Source organism: Ambystoma mexicanum, chromosome 3p (assembly GCF_040938575.1).
Source record: "Ambystoma mexicanum isolate Mex_15411 chromosome 3p, UKY_AmexF1_1, whole genome shotgun sequence".
Classification (NCBI taxonomy): Eukaryota; Metazoa; Chordata; class Amphibia; order Caudata; family Ambystomatidae; genus Ambystoma; species Ambystoma mexicanum.
Genome location: NC_090925.1, coordinates 193,802,783 through 193,830,280, shown reverse-complemented (window position 1 = coordinate 193,830,280; position 27,498 = coordinate 193,802,783). Strand labels below are relative to the sequence as shown.

At 58.1% G+C, this 27,498-nt stretch overlaps 1 protein-coding gene across 2 annotated transcripts in view; it reads right to left on the bottom strand.

Annotated features, from left to right (window-relative positions):
• LOC138580234 (uncharacterized) overlaps positions 1-27,498 on the bottom strand; it is a 226,451-nt gene that overhangs the window by 38,172 nt on the left and 160,781 nt on the right. For both annotated transcript variants that reach the window (XM_069650609.1, XM_069650608.1), the window contains exons 6-7: positions 7,600-7,704; positions 7,182-7,222 (exon numbers count right to left, since the gene is read on the bottom strand). In XM_069650609.1, the coding sequence (XP_069506710.1) occupies positions 7,182-7,222; positions 7,600-7,704 (146 nt within the window). The remainder of the gene's footprint in view (positions 1-7,181; positions 7,223-7,599; positions 7,705-27,498) is intronic.

The following is a 27,498-nucleotide window of genomic DNA, read 5'->3' as shown; positions in this document are numbered from 1 at the left end:
CCCAGAACTGGAGTAGTAAAAGATGCTGCAGGAGTGAGGTGCAGGACTGAGGTACATTACTAGAGCTATTATCGGGCACCAGAACTGGAGTAGTAAAAGATGCTGCAGGAGTGAGGTGCAGGACTGAGGTACATTACTAGAGCTATTATGAGGCCCCAGAACTGGAATAGTAAAAGATGCTGCAGGAGTGAGGTGCAGGACTGAGGTACATTACTAGAGCTATTATCGGGCACCAGAACTGGAGTAGTAAAAGATGCTGCAGGAGTGAGGTGCAGGTCTGAGGTACATTACTAGAGCTATTATCGGGCACCAGAACTGGAGTAGTAAAAGATGCTGCAGGAGTGAGGTGCAGGACTGAGGTACATTACTAGAGCTATTATCGGGCCCTAGAACTGGAATAGTAAAAGATGCTGCAGAATTGAGGTGCAGGCTGAGGTACATTAGTAGAGCTATTATCGGGCCCCAGAACTGGAGTAGTAAAAGATGCTGCAGGAGTGAGGTGCAGGACTGAGGTACATTACTAGAGCTATTATCGGGCACCAGAACTGGAGTAGTAAAAGATGCTGCAGGAGTGAGGTGCAGGTCTGAGGTACATTACTAGAGCTATTATCGGGCACCAGAACTGGAGTAGTAAAAGATGCTGCAGGAGTGAGGTGCAAGACTGAGGTACATTACTAGAGCTATTATCAGGCACCAGAACTGGAGTAGTAAAAGATGCTGCAGGAGTGAGGTGCAGGACTGAGGTACATTACTAGAGCTATTATCAGGCCCCAGAACTGGAGTAGTAAAGGATGCTGCAGGATTGAGGTCCAGGGCTGAGGTACATTAGTAGAGCTATTATCGGGCCCCAGAACTGGAGTACTAAAGGATGCTGCAGGATTGAGGTGCATGGCTGAGGTACATTGCTAGAGCTATTAATGGGCCCCAGAACTGGAGCAATAAAAGATGCTGCAGGATTGAGGTGCAGGGCTGAGGTACATTAGTAGAGCTATTATCGGGCAACAATACTGGAGTAGTAAATGATGCTGCAGGATTGGGATGCATTCGCAGAGCTACGTTCAGGCTTCAATACTGGAATGGTCGGGGATGCTGCAGGACTGAGGTGTTTTAGCAGAGCTGTTCTCAGGTTACAGTACTGGAATAGCAGGGGATGACGCGGGCTTGAGGTGCATTGGCAAAACTATGTTTCGGTTTCGTAACTGTGATAGTAGGGGATGCTGCAGGCTTGAGGTGCCTTGGCAGAGCTATGCTCGGGTTCCAGTATTGGAGTGATAGGTCACACTGCAGGCTTGAGGTGCCTTGGCAGAGCTATGTTCAAGCTTCAGTGCTGGAATAGTAGTGGATGCTGCCGGATTAAGGTAGATTGGCAAAGCTATGTTCACGTTTCGGAACTGGGATAGTAGGGGATGCTGTACCCTCTGGGATAGTAGAGGATGCTGCACCCTCTGGGATAGTAGGGGATGCTGCACCCACTGGGATATCAGAGGATGCTGCACCCTCTGGAATAGCAGAGGATGCTGCACCCTCTGGGATAGCAGAGGATGCTGCACCCTCTGGGATAGTAGGGGATGCTGCACCCTCTGGGATAGTAGGGGATGCTGCACCCTCTGGAATAGCAGAGGATGCTGCACCCTCTGGGATAGTAGGGGATGCTGCACCCACTGGGATAGCAGAGGATGCTGCACCCTCTGGGCTACCAGGGGATGCTGCACCCTCTGGGATAGAAGGGGATGCTGCAGGCTTGAGGTGCCTTGGCAGAGCTATGCTCGGGTTCCAGTATTGGAGTGATAGGTCACATTGCAGGCTTGAGGTGCCTTGGCAGAGCTATGTTCAAGCTTCAGTGCTGGAATAGTAGTGGATGCTGCCGGATTAAGGTAGATTGGCAAAGCTATGTTCAGGTTTCGGAACTGGGATAGTAGGGGATGCTGTACCCTCTGGGATAGTAGGGGATGCTGCACCCTCTGGGATAGTAGAGGATGCTGCACCCTCTGGGATAGTAGGGGATGCTGCACCCACTGGGATATCAGAGGATGCTGCACCCTCTGGAATAGCAGAGGATGCTGCACCCTCTGGGATAGCAGAGGATGCTGCACCCTCTGGGATAGTAGGGGATGCTGCACCCTCTGGAATAGCAGAGGATGCTGCACTCTCTGGGATAGCAGAGGATGCTGCACTCTCTGGGATAGCAGAGGATGCTGCACCCACTGGGATAGCAGAGGATGCTGCACTCTCTGGGATAGCAGAGGATGCTGCACTCTCTGGGATAGAAGGGGATGCTGCAGGCTTGAGGTGCCTTGGCAGAGCAATGTTCGGGTTCCAGTATTGGAGTGATAGGTCACACTGCAGGCTTGAGGTGCTTTGGCAGAGCTGTGTTCAAGCTTCAGTGCTGGAATAGTAGTGGATGCTGCCGGATTAAGGTAGATTGGCAAAGCTATGTTCAGGTTTCGGAACTGGGATAGTAGGGGATGCTGTAACCTCTGGAATAGCAGAGGATGCTGCACCCCCTGGAATAGCAGAGGATGCTGCACCCTCTGAGATAGCAGAGGATGCTGCACCCTCTGGGATAGCAGGGGATGCTGCACCCACTGGGATAGCAGAGGATGCTGCACCCTCTGGGCTAGTAGGGGATGCTGCACCCTCTGGGATAGAAGGGGATGCTGCAGGCTTGAGGTGCCTTGGCAGAGCAATGTTCGGGATCCAGTATTGGAGTGAGAGGTCACACTGCATGAATGAGGTGTTCTGGCAGACCCGTATGTGAGTCCCCGTGAGAGGGGTCCTGCCCGGGGCCCATCCCGTTTGCTTTGTAAAGAAATGACCCCCATATCACCTTGGAGACCCCAACAGGGCCTCTTCTACGACTGTGTGAAACAAAGGTGAATTGTATCTTGTGCTGATAATGTGCGTTTTCTGACACTTAAGCAAGATGGGCTAAAATAAGTAGTAATATACTGCGGTTTGTGGTTCATAAAAATATACAAAACAAAATCTAATGTAAGGGAACTCCCCAAAAACTAAACATCACCACAGTCACCATCATGTGTATATCAGTGAACCGATCCGAGAATGCTCTCTGATACCTAGGAATAATTCTAGTGCCTGTGGACGTTTTTCCAACCATGAAAGCACTACATGAAAAGGCACGGGGCGTATAATGCCATGAAATATAAAGCATCTATATGACTCTGAAAGGCATTATTATGCTGCATTATAAGTGCGGTCTGGCGAAGAGCTTATAACAAAGACCTTGTCAAGTGGGGCAAAGCACCAAGAAACACATATACATTCAATATTATTCACACAGGCATCTGATGCCGCCAGACACTGCCCCACACATGCACATAGGATAATATTAGGGCGCACGAAGGCGCTGCTAGTGCTGTCATCACTTTAATGCATACATTATATTGATGGAACTACACACATCTCTACATCCCAATTATAAAGGGGCCGAGGGGAACTCTATCACCCACTGGTGCACCCACAGAATGGCACAGTGCAAGGTGCAAGGCTGCAAAATATGGCCTACCCACACACTGGCACAGTGCAAGGTGAAAGGCTGTAGACTATGGTCCGCCCACAGAATGGCACCGTGCAAGGTGAAAGGCTACAGACTATGGTCCACCCACCGAATGGCACAGTGCAAGGTGAAAGGCTGTAGACTATGGTCCACCCACAGAATGGCACAGTGCAAGGTGAAAGGCTACAGACTATGGTCCACCCACAGAATGGCACAGTGCAAGGTGAAAGGCTGTAGACTATGGTCCACCCACAGAATGGCACAGTGCAAGGTTGCAGACTATGGTCCATTCACACAGTGGCACAATGCAAGGTGAAAGGTTGCAAACTATGGTCCATTCACACAATTGCACAATGCAAGGTGAAAGGTTGCAGACTATGGTCCGCACACAGAATGGCACAGGGCAAGGTGAAAGGCTGCACACTATGTTCCACCCACAGAATGGCACAGTCGAAGGTGAAAGGCTGCATAATATGGTCCACCCACAGAATGCCACAGTGCAAGGTGAAAGGTTGTAGACTATGGTCCACCCACAGAATGGCACAGTGCAAGGTGAAAGGCTGCACACTATGTTCCACCCACAGAATGGCACAGTCGAAGGTGAAAGGCTGCATAATATGGTCCACCCACAGAATGACACAATGGCACAGGATTATGGGTCCTGAAGACCTCATTAAACACCCTTATTGCACTCAGGCCCATAACTCCTGGAATGGCCCTCGGGCTAGGTCTATAAAGCTGAAGTAAAAGCTCAAAAGCACAAGTTAATGGCTCGACTGAAGCAAGGGGAGTTGACAATGACTGAGGAACTTTAACAAGCTGTCATTCTAAGCAGATCTGGGCTATAACTGCTATAAGGTTATTTAGCACTCACTTGAGTGCTTTGTTTTTACTGTCTGTGGGGAATACATTTAGAGCACAACAGGACTATAGCCAACCCCCGCCCCCCCCCCCCCCCACACTCCCAAACAGAAGACAAACACAATCGTTGCCCAGCGGAGCTTTGTGGGGGCTCAGAAATTAGCATTATGCCCCAAGCAGCCTGTACAGATAAACAAAAGCAATCATCCGGCACCTGCGAGACAGTGCAGCTGATGTGACACTGAGGGCCCGGGTTTGAATCCCCTGTAGGGAAGCAGTAAAACAAAAGAAACCAAAGGTGGCCTCCACGTCCATCCGGGAACGGTGCTCCGGGTCACGGTAAGTAAGGGAACGGTGGCGGAATTCCCTGAAAAGTAAGGCGGCGCCATACCCTTAAGCTCCCGCGAGTCCAGCCCACTTTGCCCTCAGCAGCTGCATTTTCAAAGGTTTTAAGTTTGAACTAAGAAGAGTAAAAGTAAAAGGCTGTAGATATTTTAGCCCTTTTCCACTAAATATTCTAGGAGGGTATGATTTAGTATTCCACAACTCCATTCCTTGAATATTTCGGGAAAGATCTGGATGTTGGAGCCCTGCAGGTGAAGCCACACGAGGTTATGGGGTAGTGGAGACTTTAGGAGTGGAAGAGCCCTCGTTCCCTTTCTAAAGAAGTAGATGCCCAGAAAAGGGGAAGGGGCTTGAAAGGACGAGGAGTGGGGAGCAACTAGGGGAAGCATCAATGGGATTGGCTGCAATGCACCATCCAGGTGCTAGACACAGACCAAGGAGCGAACGGGTACAGGGCAAATACACTGATTGGCGACCAAGACCCAGGCTGTCCAGCAAACAGGAGGAAGAGAGGACATGGAAACAGTGCAATATGGGCCTTGTCAGTGACCGAGCCCACTTGCCCATTTAGGATAAGTTTCAGGCGGCCATGCGTGACAAAACCACCCAGTACAGCTTTTTCCCCTTTGCATTCTGGGACTTGTAGGTTTTTTTTTCTTTTTTTCAGTCAAAATTTAGGAAAACTATGATTCCCAGAATTCCCAGCAAAAACAGGACTGGCTGGCCTTCTTGCACAAGGCCATGAGAACTTCGGGGTTCTGGGTTCTATCTCAGCAACACATTTGCGTAATTCGTTTTCAATTGAAAGGACAGGACATTGATTAACATGTCTTCATTGTTTTTAAGCGTACTTTTTAACTATGCCAGAAGCACACTTTGAGACTCAGTCCTTTGCAACTAAAAGATGAGCCGCGGGGCTATTGGAGTCAATGTTTTCCCTCTTTGTGAAGAATCACTGCACCTCGATTTAGTGGGGAACCCCTGCGAGTGCTTTCTTAGCCCACCTGAACAACCATGCTTACTAAAGACTGACTTCCACCCTCAGTGTCCCAGACAGTAATGGAATAGCTACATGTCCTGCAACACAGGATCGAGGTGCATTGGCAGAGCTTTTTGTGACTCTAAGAAGCAACTCAGGATCGAGGTGCATTGGCAGAGCTGTGTATGACTCTAGCAAGTCAGGATCAGGATGCATTGGCAGAGCTGTATTTGACTGTAAGAAGCAACTCAGGATCGGGGTGTATTGGCAGAGCTGTATGTGACTCTAAGAAGCAACTCAAGATCGAGGTGCATTGGCAGAGCTGTATGTGACTCTAAGAAGCAACTCATGATCGAGGTGCATTGGCAGAGCTGTATGTGACTCTAAGAAGCAACCCAGGATCGAGGTGCATTGGCAGAGATGTATGTGACTCTAAGAAGTGTATTAGTATTGTGGTAGTAAGTCAGGAGGGGCATTGCCAGTGCTCTGTGTGCCAAGTACTGGAAGTGGGTTACTTCAGGCCATCCCTGAAAGGCATTGGTGGTGTGTTCTGTGCTCCAGGGGCCAGATTATCCAAGAAACTGCGCACGGAGCTGGGGCCCTGTGTTCTTAGCACTGATTTCCACGTGGTCACACTTTTGCAATTATCATGGGCTGCACTGTTTGGAAGCACAGTGTGGCCGCTGAGGAGGTGCAATTATCAAAGAGATGTTAAAACAGAGCAGTGTCGGGGAATGGAACACAGGTCGCTCGGCTATGAGTCAAGAAATTTAGCAGCACGACTACAAGAATATTAGAGACAAACTGAAACACTTTTACATTGACTTTCCTGAAACATTTTCTTACTCATTATAGACATAAAAGGTGTGCACCTTTTCTCTAGAGTTGGCAAAGACATCCTAAAATGAAATATTCAAATTTCTTCCAATTTACGTTGGCTGTGTCACTCCCCACTTCCCCAGACAAAAGGACAAAGGTAATCTCGCCCAGATTTGGCCACTGCAATAATGAGAGACCCTTGGTGGAAAGCGGACATTCTGCCGCGTGCCATATCAGCAGTGGCGGAATGCAGAAAGATCAAAGAGGGGACGATAATCACATGGCTGCCTTTTTAAGTAAACATTGTATAACATGGGGACAGGCTTCCGTTGAAAAGTGCCTGTGTGACGCTACCACAGGAAGCATCACAGATTGAAATTTGCACGCAAATATATGCCCTGACAACCTCTCACTTATTTTTGGTAATTGTAAACGAGCGCAATGGCTGGTGCATACAAGAAAAATAAACATTCAATTCTTTGATAGTCTGGCCACTAGACTGGACTCAGGTGCACTGGCAGACGTTGCCAGGCTCCAAGTACTGGAATAGCAGGGACTCTGCAAGTTCCCAGTACTGGAAGGACAGGGATTGCCCTGCTGTGGTTTCAGTACTAAACCAGCAGGGAATGCTACGGGCCAGGGAAAAGTTCGCAAACTCACCTTGCTCCAAGAATCCGATATCCTGGACGAGCCCCCACGTTCTAAAAGTAACCAGCAAGACAAAGAGCCAATCAGTGATACACTTAGCATATGGTCAGAGTGAAAGTAAGAGCTGCACGCTCCCTCCCACCTCCCTTCATTTCCTCAGTTCCGTACTCCTTCCTTTCCCCCTTATTCCTCAGACCATCCTTCACTTGTTTCCCTTCGTCATTCTCCCCCATTCAATCCATCCCTGTCCTATTCTCTTGTTTCTTCCCTCCATGCTTTCTTCTCACTTTTCTCTTCCTTCTATCTCCCTCATGCTCTTCTTTCCCTTTCTGTACCCCCTCCATTTATCCCTCCTAGTCATGCTTCTTACACGCCCCTTTAAAACAGAAACTCTGGCCTTTAAGGAGAAAAACACTGTACCCACACCCACCTTTCCTTCTATGCCTGTTCCTTCGGGTGAGGAAGACGATGAGGATGATGATGATGATGGCTACTGGTAGACCCACTGCCAAACTCCAGACGACTGCTGAGGAACCTGAGGTTGAAAGAGGACATGTGTGCGGCCTGTCAAAAGGGCCGTGATAGAGGGGTAGAGGGAGATCAGGAAGGATGGAAAGAGTGGTACATGAGTCAACAAAAGTGACAGAGAGAGGCGTAGCCGCAGAGAGTGAAGTTGCAAGAGAGAAGTAAAGAAAGGAAGAGACAGAGAGGAGTACAATGATAGAGCTATAGAGAATACAGTAATGGGAAAAGTGGAGTAAGAGTGATAGAGAGGAGTAGACACAGGGAGTGGAGGTGCAAGAGAGGAGTGAAGATTGGAAGACACAGAGGAGTACAATGATAGAGCTATAGAGAATACAGTTATGGGGACAGCAGAGTAAGAGTGATAGAGAGGAGTAGCCACAAGGAGTGGAGGTGCAAGAGAAAAATGAGGATAGGAAGAGACAGAGAGGAGTACAATGATAGAGTTATAGAGAATACAGTAATGGGGAAAGTGGAGTAAGAGTGATAGAGAGGCGTAGACACAGGGAGTGGAGGTGCAAGAGAGAAGTGAAGATAGGAAGAGACAGAGAGGAGACAATGATAGAGCTATAGAGAATACAGTAACAGGGAAAGCGGAGTAAGAGTGGTAGAGAGGAGTAGCCACAGAGAGTGGAGATGCAAGAGAGAAGTGAGGATATGCAGACACAGAGAGGAGTACAATGATAGAGCTATAGAAAATAGAGTAACGAGGAAAGTGGAGTAAGAGTAATAGAGAGGCGTAGCCACAAAGAGTGGAGGTGCAAGAGAGAAGCGCAGAGATGAAGACACAAAGAGGAGTACAATGACAAAGCAAGAGAGAAAACAATGAGGAGGAAAGAGGAGTAAGCACTATAGAGCAAAGGTGAAATAGAGCGAGGAAGAGAGTAATCAATCAATCATTTATAGAGTACTTGTTATAGTGCAAAACCTTCACCGTAGGCACAGGGCGCTCCAAGATAACCGCAGAGAGACTACAAAGGATTTAAAGAAATAGATAGGCCTTCAGATGAGATTTAAATTGAGTACATTCCTGGATATTACGCAAAGAGAGCGCAAGAGAGTTCCGCAATTTAGGACCAGCTATGGAAAAAGCACACCCTCCACAGCGTTCTAATGGATAGCGTGGGATCTGCACAGCATTCTGATGGATAGCGTGAGACCTGCACAGCGTTCTAATGGATAGCGTGGGATCTGCACAGCATTCTGATGGATAGCGTGAGACCTGCACAGCATTCTGATGGATAGCGTGGGACCTGCACAGCATTCTGGTGGATAGCGTGGGACCTGCACAGCATTCTGATGGATAGCGTGAGACCTGTACAGCATTCTAATGGATAGCGTGGGGCCTGCACAGCGTTCTAATGGATAGCGTGGGATCTGCACAGCACTCTAATGGATAGCATGGGACCTGCACAGCACTCTAATGGATAGTGTGGGACCTGCACAGCACTCTAATGGATAGTGTGGGACCTGCACATCATTTTAATGGATAGCGTGGGACTACACGAGAGTCTGGGGGGTGATCGGAGGGCTCTGCAAGGGCAGTGAGGTGTCCATGTGTCCTGCAGACCCCCGCACCCTCTAACCTAAGGCCTGATTGATAAGGCCCAAGCACTTAAATTGCATGCGGCCACAACTGTCAACCAATGTATTTGCCGTCGGACACAGGAGACTGGCCTACCATAAGGAATGTCCATGACCAACCGAACTGCTGCATTTTGGAGTTTCTGCAGTCGATCAAGTATATAAACTGGTTGAGCCAGAAATGTGGCGTTACAATAATCGAGACATCCGTTCAGCATGGTGGCTGAGACCACCTGGGCATGGAATTCATCAGGAATAAAGGGCAAGATGTTCCCCAGTTTGTTCAGTTGGAAAATAACGGCACTGCAGATGGCCCCAACCTGGGTCTCCATAGACATGGAGGGGGATATGTTTACCCCGACAGTCTTTACTGTCTTGACTGGAATAGGCAGAGGGCTACAGACTATTGGTCAATGGTCCAATGTCCAGCTCAGGGAGAAAGAAGAGGGGCCCCCACTAGCACCTCTGTCTTTTCCCCGTTCAATTTGTGCGAGTTTAGGCTCCTCCCACTGGTCACGTGATCAAGACAGGTTTTTAAATGGGCAGCAGTGGCCGCATGTTACAGGTGTAGTCGGAAGAGAATTTGGGTGTCATCGGCATGAGAAAAAAACAAAAGAAAAACAAAGGAACGAATAAGATGAGCCAGGGGTTGAACATAAACATTAAAAAGGATTGTAGACATTGCCGAGCCTTGGGGGACCCCGGAGTTAACCGCAACAGGAGAAGATCTAAAGGGAGTCAGAGAGACAGTTTGTCTCCGTGGCTCAAGAAAGGAGATGAACCAATGAAAAGCAAATGGCAAGAGTGAAAGTAAAAGAGTGTGAGGCAGGGAGATAGAGGAAGGACTGGGTAAAGGTGAAAGAGGGAGAGGCAGGGAGATAGAGGAAGGACTGGGTAAAGGTGAAAGGGAGAGAAAGAGAGAGAGAGGAGTGACAGCGTGAAGGTGAAATTGAGGGAGAGAAAAAGAGGAATGACAAAAGGGAATGTGAAGGAGAGTAAGGTAGAAGTAAAGAGTAGTGACTGGGAAAAGGTGAAAGAGGTTGTGTGGAATTCCTCCAGCCTTTGTGGTGTAACCTAATCTTTATTTCAATTTTACTGAACTGTAACATGCCTGATAGTGTGAAACCATCCCTTGATACAGGAAAGGGTGGCTACAATTACTGTGATATAGCATGGATGAGAAATTACCATCATTGAGAGTTAGTGAGAGCATTTGCAGAATTATCTGTAATATTACACAGAGCAAGCCCTGGAGCCTGGAGAGAGAAAAGGATACAGGAGGCTGGAAGATAGGCCCAGTAGGCGGGGTCAGGAGGAGATAGGAGACTGGAAGATAGGCCCAGGAAGCAGGGGTCAGGAGGAGAAAGGTGGCTGGAAGATAGGCCCAGGAGGCGGGGGTCAGGAGGAGACAGGAAGCTGGAAGATAGGCCCAGGAGGCGGGGGTCAGGAGAAGAAAGGAGGCTGGAAGATAGGCCCAGGAGGCGGGGGTCCGGAGGTGACAGGAGGCTGGAAGATAGGCCCAGGAGGCGGGGGTCAGGAGGAGATAGGAGACTGGAAGATAGGCCCAGGAGGCAGCGGTCAGGAGGAGACAGGTGGGTGGAAGATAGGCCCAGGAGGCAGGGGTCAGGAGGAGACAGGAAGCTGGAAGATAGGCCCAGGAGGCGCGGGTCAGGAGGAGACAGGAGGCTGGAATATAGGCCCAGGAGGCGAGGGTCAGGAGGAGACAGGAGGCTGGAAGATAGGCCCAGGAGGCAGGGGTTAGGAGGAGACAGGAGGCTGGAAGAAAGGCCCACGAGGCGGGGGTCAGGAGGAGACAGGAGGCTGGAAGATAGACCCAGGAAGCGAGGGTCAGGAGGAGACAGGAGGCTGGAAGATAGGCCCAGGAGGCGGGGGTGAGGAGGAGATAGGAGACTGGAAGATAGGCCCAGGAGGCGGGGGTCAGGAGGAGACAGGAGGCTGGAAGATAGGCACAGGAGGCAGGGGTCAGGAGGAGACAGGGGCTGCAGGGGAGGCCTAGGAGGCGGGGGTCAGGAGGATACAGGAAGCTGGAAGATAGGCCAAGGAGGCGGGGGTCAGGAGGAGATAGGAGACTGAAGATATGCCCAGGAGGCATGGGTCAGGAGGAGACAGGCGGCTGGAAGATAGGCCCAGGAGGCAGAGGTCAGGAGGAGACAGGAGGCTGGAAGATAGGCACAGGAGGCGGGGGTCAGGAGGAGACAGGAGTCTGGAAGATAGGCCCAGGAGGCGAGGGTCAGGAGGACACAGGAGGCTGGAAGATAGGCCCAGGAGGCGTGGGTCAGGAGGAGATAGGAGAGTGGAAGATGGGCCCAGGAGGCAGGGGTCAGGAGGAGACAGGCAGCTGGAAGATAGGCCCAGGAGGCGGGGGTCAGGAGGAGACAGGAAGCTGGAAGATAGGCCAAGGAGGCGGGGGTCAGGAGGAGACAGGAGGCTGGAAGATAGGCCCAGGAGGCGGGGGTCAGGAGGAGATAGGAAGCTGGAAGATAGGCCAAGGAGGTGGGGGTCAGGAGGAGTCAGGAGGCTGGAAGATAGGCCCAGGAGGCGGGGGTCAGGAGGAGATGGGAGACTGGAAGATAGGCCCAGGAGGCAGGGGTTAGGAGGAGACAGGAGGCTGGAAGAAAGGCCCACGAGGCGGGGGTCAGGAGGAGACAGGAGGCTGGAAGATAGACCCAGGAAGCGAGGGTCAGGAGGAGACAGGAGGCTGGAAGATAGGCCCTGGAGGCGGGGGTGAGGAGGAGATAGGAGACGGGAAGATAGGCCCAGGAGGCGGGGGTCAGGAGGAGACAGGCGGCTGGAAGATAGGCCCAGGAGGCTGGGGTCAGGAGGAGACAGGAGGCTGGAAGATAGGCCCAGGAGGCAGGGGTCAGGAGGAGACAGGAGGCTGGAAGATAGGCCCAGGAGGCAGGGGTCAGGAGGAGACAGGGGCTGCAGGGGAGGCCTAGGAGGCGGGGGTCAGGAGGAGACAGGAGGCTGGAAGATAGGCCCAGGAGGCAGGGGTCAGGAGGAGACAGGGGCTGCAGGGGAGGCACAGGAGGCTGGAGTCAGAAGAAGACAGGAGGCTGGAAGATAGGCCCAGTAGAAGGGGGTCAGGAGGAGACAGGAGGCTGGAAAATAGGCCCAGGAGGCGAGGGTCAGGAGGAGACAGGGGCTGCAGGGGAGGCACAGGAGGCTGCGGTCAGGAGGAGACAGGAGGCTGGAAGATAGGCCCAGAATGCTGGGGTCAGGAGGAGACAGGAGGCTGGAAGATAGGCCCAGGAGGTGGGGGTCAGGAGGAGACAGGGGCTGCAGGAGTGGCACAGGAGGCGGGGTTCAGGACGAGACAGGAGGCTGGAAGAGAGGCCCAGAATGCTGGGGTCAGGAGGAGACAGGCGGCTGGAAGATAGGCCCAGGAGGCGGGGTCAGGAGGAGAAAGGAACCTGGAAGATAGGCCAAGGAGGCGGGGGTCAGGAGGAGACAGGAGGTTGGAAGATAGGCCCAGGAGGCGGGGGTCAGGAGGAGATAGGAGACTGGAAGATAGGCCCAGGAGGCAGGGGTCAGGAGGAGACAGGCAGCTGGAAGATAGGCCCAGGAGGAGGGGGTCAGGAGGAGACAGGAAGCTGGAAGATAGGCCAAGGAGGCAGGGGTCAGGAGGAGACAGGAGGCTGGAAGATAGGGCCAGGAGGCGGGGGTCAGGAGGAGATAGGAGACTGGAAGATAGGCCCAGGAGCCAGGGGTCAGGAGGATACAGGCAGCTGGAAGATAGGCCCAGGAGGCGGGGGTCAGGAGGAGACAGGAGGCTGGAAGATAGGCCCAGGAGGCTGGGCTCAGGAGGAGACAGGAGGCTGGAAGATAGGCCCAGGAGGGAGGGGTCAGGAGGAGACAGGGACTGCAGGGGAGGCCTAGGAGGCGGGGGTCAGGAGGAGACAGGAGGCTGGAAGATAGGCCCAGGAGGCAGGGGTCAGGAGGAGACAGGGGCTGCAGGGGAGGCACAGGAGGCAGGGGTCAGAAGAAGACAGGAGGCTGGAAGATAGGCCCAGGAGGCGGGGGTCAGGAGGAGACAGGGGCTGCTAGGGAGGCACAGGAGGCTGGGGTCAGGAGGAGACAGGAGGCTGGAAGATAGGCCGAGGAGATGGGGGTCAGGAGGAGACAGGAGGCTGGAAGAAAGGCCCAGGAGGCAGGGGTCAGGAGGAGACAGGAGGCTGGAAAATAGGCCCAGGAGGCGAGGGTCAGGAGGAGACAGGGGCTGCAGGGGAGGCACAGGAAGCTGCGGTCAGGAGGAGACAGGAGGCTGGAAGATAGGCCCAGAATGCTGGGGTCAGGAGGAGACAGGAGGCTGGAAGATAGGCCCAGGAGGCGGGGGTCAGGAGGAGACAGGGGCTGCAGGGGAGGCACAGGAGGCTGCAGTCAGGAGGAGACAGGAGGCAGGAAGATAGGCCCAGGAGGTGGGGGTCAGGAGGAGACAGGGGCTGCAGGGGTGGCACAGGATGCGGGGTTCAGGACAAGACAGGAGGCTGGAAGAGAGGCCCAGAATGCTAGGGTCAGGAGGAGACAGGGGGCTGGAATATAGGCCCAGGAGGCGGGGGTCAGGAGGAGAAAGGAAGCTGGAAGATAGGCCAAGGAGGCGGGGGTCAGGAGGAGACAGGAGGTTGGAAGATAGGCCCAGGAGGCGGGGGTCAGGAGGAGATAGGAGACTGGAAGATAGGCCCAGGAGGCAGGGGTCAGGAGGAGACAGGTAGCTGGAATATAGGCCCGGGAGGAGGGGGTCAGGAGGAGACAGGAAGCTGGAAGATAGGCCATGGAGGCAGGGGTCAGGAGGAGACAGGAGGCTGGAAGATAGGCCCAGGAGGCGGGGGTCAGGAGGAGATAGGAGACTGGAAGATAGGCCCAGGGGTCAGGAGGATACAGGCAGCTGGAAGATAGGCCCAGGAGGCGGGGGTCAGGAGGAGACAGGAAGCTGGAAGAAAGGCCAAGGAGGCGGGGGTCAGGAGGAGACAGGAGGCTGGAAGATAGGCCCAGGAGGTGGAGGTCAGGACGAGATAGGCGGCTGGAAGATAGGCCCAGGAGGCTGGGTTCCGGAGGAGACAGGAGGCTGGAAGATAGGCCCAGGAGGCGGGGGTCAGGAGGAGACAGGAGGCTGGAAGTTAGGCCCAGGAGGCAGGGGTCAGGAGGAGACAGGGGCTGCAGGGGAGGCACAGGAGGCTGGGGTCAGGAGAAGACAGGAGGCTGAAAGATAGGCCCAGGAGGATGGGTACAGGAGGAGACAGGAGGCTGGAAGATAGACCCAGGAGGTCGGGGTCAGGAGGAGACAGGAGTCTGGAAGATAGGCCCGAAGACGGGGGTCAGGAGGAGACAGGAGGCTGGAACATAGGCCCAGGAGGCAGGGGTCATGAGGAGACAGGGGCTGCAAGGGAGGCACAGGAGGCTGGGGTCAGGAGGAGACAGGAGGCTGGAAGATAGGCCCAGGAGGCTGGGGTCAGGAGGAGACAGGAGGCTGGAAGAAAGGCCCAGGAGGCAGGGGTCAGGAGGAGACAGGAGGCTGGAAAATAGGCCCAGGAGGCGAGGGTCAGGAGGAGACAGGGGATGCAGGGGAGGAACAGGAGGCTGCGGTCAGGAGGAGACAGGAGGCTGGAAGATAGGCCCAGAATGCTGGGGTCAGGAGGAGACAGGAGGCTGGAAGAGGAGGCGGAGGTCAGGAGGACACAGTGGCTGCAGGGGAGGCACAGGAGGCTGCGGTCAGGAGGAGACAGGAGGCTGGAAGATAGGCCCAGGAGGCGGGGGTCAGGAGGAGACAGGGGCTGCAGGGGTGGCACACGAGGCGGGGGTCAGGAGGAGACAGGAGGCTGGAAGAGATGCCCATGATGCTGGGGTCAGGAGGAGACAGGTGGCTGGAAGATAGGCCCAGGAGGCGGGGGTCAGGAGGAGACAGGAAGCTGGAAGATAGGCCAAGGAGGCGGGGGTCAGGAGGAGACAGGAGGTTGGAAGATAGGACCAGGAGGCGGGGGTCAGGAGGGGATAGGAGACTGGAAGATAGGCCCAGGAGGCAGGGGTCAGGAGGAAACAGGCAGCTGGAAGATAGGCCCAGGAGGCGGGGGTCAGAAGGAGACAGGAAGCTGGAAGATAGGCCCAGGAGGCGGGGTCAGGAGGAGACAGAAGGCTGGAAGATAGGCCCAGGAGGCGGGGGTCAGGAGGAGATAGGAGACTGGAAGATAGGCCCAGGAGGCAGGGGTCAGGAGGAGACAGGTGGCTGGAAGATAGGCCCAGGTGGCTGGGGTCAGGAGGAGACAGGAGGCTGGAAGATAGGCCCAGGAGGCGGGGGTCAGGAGGAGACAGGAGGCTGGAAGTTAAGCCCAGGAGGCAGGGGTCAGGAGGAGACAGGGGCTGCAGGGGAGGCACAGGAGGCTGGGGTCAGGAGAAGACAGCGGGCTGAAAGATAGGCCCAGGAGGAGGGGGTCAGGAGCAGACAGGAGGCTGGAAGATAGACGAGGAGGTCAGGGTCAGGAGGAGACAGGAGGCTGGAAGATAGGCCCAGAAGACGGGGGTCAGGAGGAGATAGGAGGCTGGAAGATAGGCCCAGGAGGCGGGGGTCAGGGTGAGACAGGGGCTGCAAGGGAGGCACAGGAGGCTGGGGTCAGGAGGAGACAGGAGGCTGGAAGATAGGCCCAGGAGGCAGGGGTCAGGAGGAGACAGGAGGCTGGAAAATAGGCCCAAGAGGCGAGGGTCAGGAGGAGACAGTGGCTGCAGGGGAGGCACAGGAGGCTGCGGTCAGGAGGAGACAGGAGGCTGGAAGATAGGCCCAGGAGGTGGGGGTCAGTAGGAGACAGTGGCTGTAGGGGTGGCACATGAGGCAGGGGTCAGGAGGAGACACGGGGCTGGAAGAGATGCCTAGAATGCTGGGGTCAGGAGACAGGTGGCTGGAAGATAGGCCCAGAATGCTGGGGTCAGGAGGAGACAGGAGGCTGGAAGAGGAGGCGGGGGTCAGGAGGACACAGGGGCTGCAGGGGAGGCACAGGAGGCTGCGGTCAGGAGGAGACAGGAGGCTGGAAGAAAGGCCCAGGAGGCGGGGGTCAGGAGGAGACAGGGGCAGCAGGGGTGGCACATGAGGCGGAGGTCAGGGGGAGACAGGAGGCTGGAAGAGATGCCCAGAATGCTGGGGTCAGGAGGAGACAGGTGGCTGGAAGATAGGCCCAGGAGGCGAGGGTCAGGAGGAGACAGGAAGCTGGAAGATAGGCCAAGGAGGCGGGGGTCAGGAGGAGACAGGAGGTTGGAAGATAGGCCCAGGAGGCGGGGGTCAGAAGGGGATAGGAGACTGGAAGATAGGCCCAGGAGGCAGGGGTCAGGAGGAGACAGGCAGCTGGAAGATAGGCCCAGGAGGCGGGGGTCAGGAGGAGACAGGAAGCTGGAAGATAGGTCAAGGAGGCGGGGGTCAGGAGGAGACAGAAGGCTGGAAGATAGGCCCAGGAGGCGGGGGTCAGGAGGAGATAGGAGACTGGAAGCTAGGCCCAGGCGGCAGGGGTCAGGAGGAGACAGGCTGCTGGAAGATAGGCCCAGGTGGCTGGGGTCAGGAGGAGACAGGAAGCTGGAAGATAGGCCAAGGAGGCGGGGGTCAGGAGGAGAGAGGAGGCTGGAAGATAGGCCCAGGAGGCGGGGGTCATGAGGAGATAGGAAGCTGGAAGATAGGCCAAAGAGGTGGGGGTCAGGAGGAATCAGGAGGCTGGAAGATAGGCCCAGGAGGCGGGGGTCAGGAGGAGATAGGAGACTGGAAGATAGGCCCAGGAGGCAGGGGTCAGGAGGAGACAGGCGGCTGGAAGAGAGGCCCAGGAGGCGGGGTCAGGAGGAGACAGGAGGCTGGAATATAGGCCCAGGAGGCGGGGGTCAGGAGGAGACAGGGGCTGCAAGGGAGGCACAGGAGGCTGGGGTCAGGAGGAGACAGGAGGCTGGAAGATAGGCCCAGTAGGTGGGGGGTCAGGAGGAGACAGGAGGCTGGAAGATAGGCCCAGGAGGCTGGGGTCAGGAGGAGACAGGAGGCTGGAAGATAGGCCCAGGAGGCGTGGGTCAGGAGGAGATAGGAGAGTGGAAGATGGGCCCAGGAGGCAGGGGTCAGGAGGAGACAGGCAGCTGGAAGATAGGCCCAGGAGGCGGGGGTCAGGAGGAGACAGGAAGCTGGAAGATAGGCCAAGGAGGCGGGGGTCAGGAGGAGACAGGAGGCTGGAAGATAGGCCCAGGAGGCGGGGGTCAGGAGGAGATAGGAAGCTGGAAGATAGGCCAAAGAGGTGGGGGTCAGGAGGAGTCAGGAGGCTGGAAGATAGGCCCAGGAGGCGGGGGTCAGGAGGAGATAGGAGACTGGAAGATAGGCCCAGGAGGCAGGGGTCAGGAGGAGATAGGTGGCTGGAAGTTAGGTCCAGGAGGCTGGGGTCAGGAGGAGACAGGAGGCTGAAGATAGGCCCAGGAGCCGGGGGTCAGGAGGAGACAGGAGGCTGGAAGATAGGCCCAGGAGCCAGGGGTCAGGAGGAGACAGGGGCTGCAGGGGAGGCCTAGGAGGCGGGGGTCAGGAGGAGACAGGAGGCTGGAAGATAGGCCCAGGAGGCAGGGGTCAGGAGGAGACAGGGGCTGCATGGGAGGCACAGGAGGCTGGGGTCAGGAGGAGACAGGAGGCTGGAAGATAGGCCCAGGAGATGGGGGTCAGGAGGAGACAGGAGGCTGGAAGATAGGCCCAGGAGGCAGGGGTCAGGAGGAGACAGGAGGCTGGAAAATAGGCCCAGGAGGCGAGGGTCAGGAGGAGACAGGGGCTGCAGGGGAGTCACAGGAGGCTGCGGTCAGGAGGAGACAGGAGGCTGGAAGATAGGCCCAGAATGCTGGGGTCAGGAGGAGACAGGAGGCTGGAAGATAGGCCCAGGTGACGGGGGTCAGGAGGAGACAGGGGCTGCAGGGGAGGCACAGGAGGCTGCGGTCAGGAGGAGACAGGAGGCTGGAAGATAGGCCCAGGAGGTGGGGGTCAGGAGGAGACAGGGGCTGCAGGGGTGGCACAGGAGGCGGGGTTCAGGACGAGACAGGATGCTGGAAGAGAGGCCCAGGAGGCGGGGGTCAGGGGGAGAAAGGAAGCTGGAAGATAGGCCCAGGAGGCGGGGGTCAGGAGGAGAAAGGAAGCTGGAAGATAGGCCCAGGAGGCAGGGGTCAGGAGGAGACAGGCAGCTGGAAGATAGGCCCAGGAGGAGGGGGTCAGGAGGAGACAGGAAGCTGGAAGATAGGCCAAGGAGGCAGGGGTCAGGAGGAGACAGGGGCTGCAGGGGAGGCACAGGAGGCTGCGGTCAGGAGGAGACAGGAGGCTGGAAGATAGGCCCAGGAGGTGGGGGTCAGGAGGAGACAGGGGCTGCAGGGGTGGCCCAGGAGCCGGGGGTCAGGAGGAGACAGGAGGCTGGAAGATAGGCCCAGGAGCCAGGGGTCAGGAGGAGACAGGGGCTGCAGGGGAGGCCTAGGAGGCGGGGGTCAGGAGGAGACAGGAGGCTGGAAGATAGGCCCAGGAGGCAGGGGTCAGGAGGAGACAGGGGCTGCATGGGAGGCACAGGAGGCTGGGGTCAGGAGGAGACAGGAGGCTGGAAGATAGGCCCAGGAGATGGGGGTCAGGAGGAGACAGGAGGCTGGAAGATAGGCCCAGGAGGCGGGGGTCAGGAGGAGATAGGAGACTGGAAGATAGGCCCAGGAGGCAGGGGTCAGGAGGAGACAGGCGGCTGGAAGAGAGGCCCAGGAGGCGGGGTCAGGAGGAGACAGGAGGCTGGAATATAGGCCCAGGAGGCGGGGGTCAGGAGGAGACAGGGGCTGCAAGGGAGGCACAGGAGGCTGGGGTCAGGAGGAGACAGGAGGCTGGAAGATAGGCCCAGTAGGTGGGGGGTCAGGAGGAGACAGGAGGCTGGAAGATAGGCCCAGGAGGCTGGGGTCAGGAGGAGACAGGAGGCTGGAAGATAGGCCCAGGAGGCGTGGGTCAGGAGGAGATAGGAGAGTGGAAGATGGGCCCAGGAGGCAGGGGTCAGGAGGAGACAGGCAGCTGGAAGATAGGCCCAGGAGGCGGGGGTCAGGAGGAGACAGGAAGCTGGAAGATAGGCCAAGGAGGCGGGGGTCAGGAGGAGACAGGAGGCTGGAAGATAGGCCCAGGAGGCGGGGGTCAGGAGGAGATAGGAAGCTGGAAGATAGGCCAAAGAGGTGGGGGTCAGGAGGAGTCAGGAGGCTGGAAGATAGGCCCAGGAGGCGGGGGTCAGGAGGAGATAGGAGACTGGAAGATAGGCCCAGGAGGCAGGGGTCAGGAGGAGATAGGTGGCTGGAAGTTAGGTCCAGGAGGCTGGGGTCAGGAGGAGACAGGAGGCTGAAGATAGGCCCAGGAGCCGGGGGTCAGGAGGAGACAGGAGGCTGGAAGATAGGCCCAGGAGCCAGGGGTCAGGAGGAGACAGGGGCTGCAGGGGAGGCCTAGGAGGCGGGGGTCAGGAGGAGACAGGAGGCTGGAAGATAGGCCCAGGAGGCAGGGGTCAGGAGGAGACAGGGGCTGCATGGGAGGCACAGGAGGCTGGGGTCAGGAGGAGACAGGAGGCTGGAAGATAGGCCCAGGAGATGGGGGTCAGGAGGAGACAGGAGGCTGGAAGATAGGCCCAGGAGGCAGGGGTCAGGAGGAGACAGGAGGCTGGAAAATAGGCCCAGGAGGCGAGGGTCAGGAGGAGACAGGGGCTGCAGGGGAGTCACAGGAGGCTGCGGTCAGGAGGAGACAGGAGGCTGGAAGATAGGCCCAGAATGCTGGGGTCAGGAGGAGACAGGAGGCTGGAAGATAGGCCCAGGTGACGGGGGTCAGGAGGAGACAGGGGCTGCAGGGGAGGCACAGGAGGCTGCGGTCAGGAGGAGACAGGAGGCTGGAAGATAGGCCCAGGAGGTGGGGGTCAGGAGGAGACAGGGGCTGCAGGGGTGGCACAGGAGGCGGGGTTCAGGACGAGACAGGATGCTGGAAGAGAGGCCCAGGAGGCGGGGGTCAGGGGGAGAAAGGAAGCTGGAAGATAGGCCCAGGAGGCGGGGGTCAGGAGGAGAAAGGAAGCTGGAAGATAGGCCCAGGAGGCAGGGGTCAGGAGGAGACAGGCAGCTGGAAGATAGGCCCAGGAGGAGGGGGTCAGGAGGAGACAGGAAGCTGGAAGATAGGCCAAGGAGGCAGGGGTCAGGAGGAGACAGGGGCTGCAGGGGAGGCACAGGAGGCTGCGGTCAGGAGGAGACAGGAGGCTGGAAGATAGGCCCAGGAGGTGGGGGTCAGGAGGAGACAGGGGCTGCAGGGGTGGCCCAGGAGCCGGGGGTCAGGAGGAGACAGGAGGCTGGAAGATAGGCCCAGGAGCCAGGGGTCAGGAGGAGACAGGGGCTGCAGGGGAGGCCTAGGAGGCGGGGGTCAGGAGGAGACAGGAGGCTGGAAGATAGGCCCAGGAGGCAGGGGTCAGGAGGAGACAGGGGCTGCATGGGAGGCACAGGAGGCTGGGGTCAGGAGGAGACAGGAGGCTGGAAGATAGGCCCAGGAGATGGGGGTCAGGAGGAGACAGGAGGCTGGAAGATAGGCCCAGGAGGCAGGGGTCAGGAGGAGACAGGAGGCTGGAAAATAGGCCCAGGAGGCGAGGGTCAGGAGGAGACAGGGGCTGCAGGGGAGTCACAGGAGGCTGCGGTCAGGAGGAGACAGGAGGCTGGAAGATAGGCCCAGAATGCTGGGGTCAGGAGGAGACAGGAGGCTGGAAGATAGGCCCAGGTGACGGGGGTCAGGAGGAGACAGGGGCTGCAGGGGAGGCACAGGAGGCTGCGGTCAGGAGGAGACAGGAGGCTGGAAGATAGGCCCAGGAGGTGGGGGTCAGGAGGAGACAGGGGCTGCAGGGGTGGCACAGGAGGCGGGGTTCAGGACGAGACAGGATGCTGGAAGAGAGGCCCAGGAGGCGGGGGTCAGGGGGAGAAAGGAAGCTGGAAGATAGGCCCAGGAGGCGGGGGTCAGGAGGAGAAAGGAAGCTGGAAGATAGGCCCAGGAGGCAGGGGTCAGGAGGAGACAGGCAGCTGGAAGATAGGCCCAGGAGGAGGGGGTCAGGAGGAGACAGGAAGCTGGAAGATAGGCCAAGGAGGCAGGGGTCAGGAGGAGATAGGAGACTGGAAGATAGGCCCAGGAGCCAGGGGTCAGGAGGATACAGGCAGCTGGAAGATAGGCCCAGGAGGCAGGGGTCAGGAGGAGACAGGAGGCTGGAAGATAGGCCCAGGAGGTGGGGGTCAGGAGGAGACAGGGGCTGCAGGGGTGGCCCAGGAGCCGGGGGTCAGGAGGAGACAGGAGGCTGGAAGATAGGCCCAGGAGCCAGGGGTCAGGAGGAGACAGGGGCTGCAGGGGAGGCCTAGGAGGCGGGGGTCAGGAGGAGACAGGAGGCTGGAAGATAGGCCCAGGAGGCAGGGGTCAGGAGGAGACAGGGGCTGCATGGGAGGCACAGGAGGCTGGGGTCAGGAGGAGACAGGAGGCTGGAAGATAGGCCCAGGAGATGGGGGTCAGGAGGAGACAGGAGGCTGGAAGATAGGCCCAGGAGGCAGGGGTCAGGAGGAGACAGGAGGCTGGAAAATAGGCCCAGGAGGCGAGGGTCAGGAGGAGACAGGGGCTGCAGGGGAGTCACAGGAGGCTGCGGTCAGGAGGAGACAGGAGGCTGGAAGATAGGCCCAGAATGCTGGGGTCAGGAGGAGACAGGAGGCTGGAAGATAGGCCCAGGTGACGGGGGTCAGGAGGAGACAGGGGCTGCAGGGGAGGCACAGGAGGCTGCGGTCAGGAGGAGACAGGAGGCTGGAAGATAGGCCCAGGAGGTGGGGGTCAGGAGGAGACAGGGGCTGCAGGGGTGGCACAGGAGGCGGGGTTCAGGACGAGACAGGATGCTGGAAGAGAGGCCCAGGAGGCGGGGGTCAGGGGGAGAAAGGAAGCTGGAAGATAGGCCCAGGAGGCGGGGGTCAGGAGGAGAAAGGAAGCTGGAAGATAGGCCCAGGAGGCAGGGGTCAGGAGGAGACAGGCAGCTGGAAGATAGGCCCAGGAGGAGGGGGTCAGGAGGAGACAGGAAGCTGGAAGATAGGCCAAGGAGGCAGGGGTCAGGAGGAGATAGGAGACTGGAAGATAGGCCCAGGAGCCAGGGGTCAGGAGGATACAGGCAGCTGGAAGATAGGCCCAGGAGGCAGGGGTCAGGAGGAGACAGGAAGCTCGAAGATAGGCCAAGGAGGCGGGGGTCAGGAGGAGACAGGAGGCTGGAAGATAGGCCCAGGAGGCGGGGGTCAGGACGAGATAGGCGGCTGGAAGATAGGACCAGGAGGCTGGGGTCAGGAGGAGACAGGAGGCTGGAAGATAGGCCCAGGAGGCGGGGGTCAGGAGGAGACAGGAGGCTGGAAGTAAGGTCCAGGAGGCAGGGGTCAGGAGGAGACAGGGGCTGCAGGGGAGGCACAGGAGGCTGGGGTCAGGAGAAGACAGGAGGCTGAAAGATAGGCCCAGGAGGACGGGGTCAGGAGGAGACAGGATGCTGGAAGATAGACGCAGGAGGTCGGGGTCAGGAGGAGACAGGGGGCTGGAGGAAGATAGGCCCAGAAGACGGGGGTCAGGAGGAGACAGGAGGCTGGAAGATAGGCCCAGGAGGCAGGGGTCATGAGGAGACAGGGGCTGCAAGGGAGGCACAGGAGGCTGGGGTCAGGAGGAGACAGGAGGCTGGAAGATAGGCCTAGGAGGCTGGGGTCAGGAGGAGACAGGAGGCTGGAAGATAGGCCCAGGAGGCGAGGGTCAGGAGGAGACAGGGGATGCAGGGGAGGAACAGGAGGCTGCGGTCAGGAGGAGACAGGAGGCTGGAAGATAGGCCCAGAATGCTGGGGTCATGAGGAGACAGGAGGCTGGAAGAGGAGGCGGGGGTCAGGAGGACACAGGGGCTGCAGGGGAGGCACAGGAGGCTGCAGTCAGGAGGAGACAGGAGGCTGGAAGATAGGCCCAGGAGGCGGGAGTCAGGAGGAGACAGGGGCTGCAGGGGTGGCACACGAGGCGGGGGTCAGGAGGAGACAGGATGCTGGAAGAGATGCCCAGACTGCTGGGGTCAGGAGGAGACAGGTGGCTGGAAGATAGGCCCAGGAGGCGGGGGTCAGGAGGAGACAGGAAGCTGGAAGATAGGCCAAGGAGGCGGGGGTCAGGAGGAGACAGGAGGTTGGAAGATAGGCCCAGGAGGCAGGGGTCAGCAGGGGATAGGAGACTGGAAGATAGGCCCAGGAGGCAGGGGTCAGGAGGAGACAGGCAGCTGGAAGATAAGCCCAGGAGGAGGGGGTCAGGAGGAGACAGGAAGCTGGAAGATAGGCCAAGGAGGCAGGGGTCAGGAGGAGACAGGTGGCTGGAAGATAGGCCCAGGAGGCGGGGGTCAGGAGGAGATAGGAGACTAGAAGATAGGCCCAGGAGCCAGGGGTCAGGAGAATACAGGCAGCTGGAAGATAGGCCGAGGAGGCGGGGGTCAGGAGGAGACAGGAAGCTGGAAGATAGGCCAAGGAGGCGGTGGTCAGGAGGAGACAGGAGAATGGAAGATAGGCCCAGGAGGCGGGGTCAGGACGAGATAGGCGGCTGGAAGATAGGCCCAGGAGGCTGGGGTCAGGAGGAGACAGGAGGCTGGAAGATAGGCCCAGGAGGTGGGGGTCAGGAGGAGACAGGAGGCTGGAAGTAAGGCCCGGGAGGCAGGGGTCAGGAGGAGACAGGGGCTGCAGGGGAGGCACAGGAGGCTGGGGTCAGGAGAAGACAGGAGGCTGAAAGATAGACCCAGGAGGACGGGGTCAGGAGGAGACAGGATGCTGGAAGATAGACCCAGGAGGTCGGGGTCAGGAGGAGACAGGAGGCTGGAAGATAGGCCCAGAAGACGGGGGTCAGGAGGAGACAGGAGGCTGGAAGATAGGCCCAGGAGGCTGGGGTCATGAGGAGACAGGGGCTACAAGGGAGGCACAGGAGGCTGGGGTCAGGGGGAGACAGGAGGTTGGAAGATAGGCCCAGGAGGCTGGGGTCAGGAGGAGACAGGAGGCTGGAAGATAGGCCCAGGAGGCAGGGGTCAGGAGGAGACAGGAGGCTGAAAAATAGGCCCAGGAGGCGAGGGTCAGGAGGAGACAGTGGCTGCAGGGGAGGCACAGGAGGCTGCGGTCAGGAGGAGACAGGAGGCTGGAAGATAGACGAGGAGGTCGGGGTCAGGAGGAGACAGGAGGCTGGAAGATAGGCCCAGAAGACGGGGGTCAGGAGTAGACAGGAGGCTGGAAGATAGGCCCAGGAGGTGGGGGTCAGGAGGAGACAGGAGGCTGGAAGATAGGCCCAGAAGGCTGGGGTCAGGAGGAGACAGGAGGCTGGAAGATAGGCCCAGGAGGCAGGGGTCAGGAGGAGACAGGAGGCTGAAAAATAGGCCCAGGAGGCGAGGGTCAGGAGGAGACAGTGGCTGCAGGGGAGGCACAGGAGGCTGCGGTCAGGAGGAGACAGGAGGCTGGAAGATAGGCCCAGGAGGCGGGGGTCAGGAGGAGACAGTGGCTGCAGGGGTGGCACATGAGGCGGAGGTCAGGAGGAGACAGGAGGCTGGAAGAGATGCCCAGAATGCTGGGGTCAGGAGGAGACAGTTGGCTGGAAGATAGGCCCAGAATGCTGGGGTCAGGAGGAGACAGGAGGCTGGAAGAGGAGGCGGGGGTTGGGAGGACACAGGGGCTGCAGGGGAGGCACAGGAGGCTGCAGTCAGGAGGAGACAGGAGGCTGGAATAAAGGCCCAGGAGGCGGGGGTCAGGAGGAGACAGGGGCTGCAGGGGTGGCACATGAGGCGGAGGTCAGGAGGAGACAGGAGGCTGGAAGAGATGCCCAGAATGCTGGGGTCAGGAGGAGACAGGTGGCTGAAAGATAGGCCCAGGAGGCAGGGGTCAGGAGGAGACAGGAAGCTGGAAGATAGGCCAAGGAGGCGGGGGTCAGGAGCAGACAGGAGGTTGGAAGATAGGCCCAGGAGGCGGGCGTCAGAAGGGGATAGGAGACTGGAAGATAGGTCCAGGAGGCAGGGGTCAGGAGGAGACAGGCAGCTGGAAGATAGGCCCAGGAGGCGGGGGTCAGGAGGAGACAGGAAGCTGGAAGATAGGCCCAGGAGGCGGGGGTCAGGAGGAGACAGGAGGCTGGAAGATAGGCCAAGGAGGCGGGGGTCAGGAGGAGACAGAAGACTGGAAGATAGGCCCAGGAGGCAGGGGTCAGGAGGAGACAGGCGGCTGGAAGATAGGCCCAGGATGCGGGGGTCAGGAGGAGACAGGAGGATGGAAGATAGGCCCAGGATGCGGGGGTCAGGAGGAGACAGGAGGATGGAGATAGGCCCAGGAGGCGGGGGTCAGGAGGAGACAGGGGCTGCAGGGGAGGCACAGGAGGCTGGGGTCAGGAGGAGACAGGAGGCTCGAAAATAGGCCCAGGAGGTGGGGGTCAGGAGGAGACAGGAGGCTCGAAGGTAGGCCCAGGAGGCTGGGGTCAGGAGGAGACAGAAGGCTGGAAGATAGGCCCAGAATGCTGGGGTCAGGAGGAGACAGGGGCTGCAGGGGAGGCACAGGAGGCTGCGGTCAGGAGGAGACAGGAGGCTGGAAGATAGGCCCAGGAGGCGGGGGTCAGGAGGAGACAGGGGCTGCAGGCGTGGCTCAGGAGGTGGGGGTCAGGAGGAGACAGGAGGCTGGAAGAGAGGCCCAGAATGCTGGGGTCAGGAGGAGACGGGGGCTGCAGTGGAGGCACAGGAGGCTGGGGTCAGGAGAAGACAGGAGGCTGAAAGATAGGACCAGGAGGCGGGGGTCAGGAGGAGACAGGAGGCTGGAAGATAAACCCAGGAGGTCGGGGTCAGGAAGACACAGGAGGCTGGAAGATAGGCCCAGGAGATGGGGGTCAGGAGGAGACAGGAGGCTGGAAGATAGGCCCAGCAGGCAGGGGTCAGGAGGAGACAGGGGCTGCAAGGGAGGCACAGGAGGCGGTGGTCAGGAGGAGCCAGGAGGCTGGAAGATAGGCCCAGAATGCTGGGGTCAGGAGGAGACAGGAGGCTGGAAGATAGGCCCAGGAGGCGGGGGTCAGGAGGAGACAGGTGCTGCAGGGGAGGCACAGGAGGCTGTGGTCAGGAGGAGACAAGAGGCTGGAAGATAGGCCCAGGAGGCGGGGGTCAGGAGGAGACAGGGGCTGCAGGGGTTGCACAGGAGGCGGGGGTTAGGAGGAGACAGGAGTCTGGAAGAGAGGACCAGAATGCTGGGGTCAGGAGGAGACAGGAGGCTGGAGGATAGGCCAAAGAGGCTGAGGTCAGGAGGAGACAGGAGGCTGGAAGATAGGCCCAGGAGGCGGTGGTCAGGAGGAGATAGGAGACTTGAAGATAGGGCCAGGAGGTGGGGGTCAGGAGGAGACAGGGAGCTGGAAGATAGGCCAAGGAGGCGGGGATTAGGAGGAGACAGGAGGCTGGAAGAGAGGCCCAGAATGCTGGGGTCAGGAGGAGACAGGCGGCTGGAAGATAGGCCCAGGAGGCAGGAGTCAGGAGGAGACAGGAAGCCGGAAGATAGGCCAAGGAGGCAGGGGTCAGGAGGAGGCAGGAGGTTGGAAGATAGGCCCAGGAGGCGGGGGTCAGGGGGAGATAGGAGACTGAAAGATAGGCCCAGGAGGCAGGGGTCAGGAGGAGATAGGCAGCTGGAAGATACGCCCAGGAGGCAGGGGTCAGGAGGAGACAGGAAGCTGGAAGATAGGCCAAGGAGGCGGGGGTCAGGAGGAGACAGGAGGTTGAAAGATAGGCCCAGGAGGCGGGGGTCAGGAGGAGATAGGAGACTGGAAGATAGGCCCAGGAGGCAGGGGTCAGGAGGAGACAGGCGGCTGGAAGATAGGCCCACGAGGCTGGGGTCAGGAGGAGACAGGTGGCTGGAAGATAGGCCCAGGAGGTGGGGGTCAGCAGGAGACAGGAGGCTGGAAGTTAGGCCCAGGAGGCAGGGGTCAGGAGGAGACAGGGGCTGCAGGGGAGGCACAGGAGGCTGGGGTCAGGAAAAGACAGGAGGCTGAAAGATAGGCCAAGGAGGAGGGGGTCAGGAGGAGACAGGAGGCTGGAAGATAGACCCAGGAGGTCGGGGTCAGGAGGAGACAGGAGGCTGGAAGATAGGCCCAGGAGGTGGGGGTCAGGAGGAGACAGGAGGCTGGAAGATAGACCCAGGAGGTCGGGGTCAGGAGGAGACAGGAGGCTGGAAG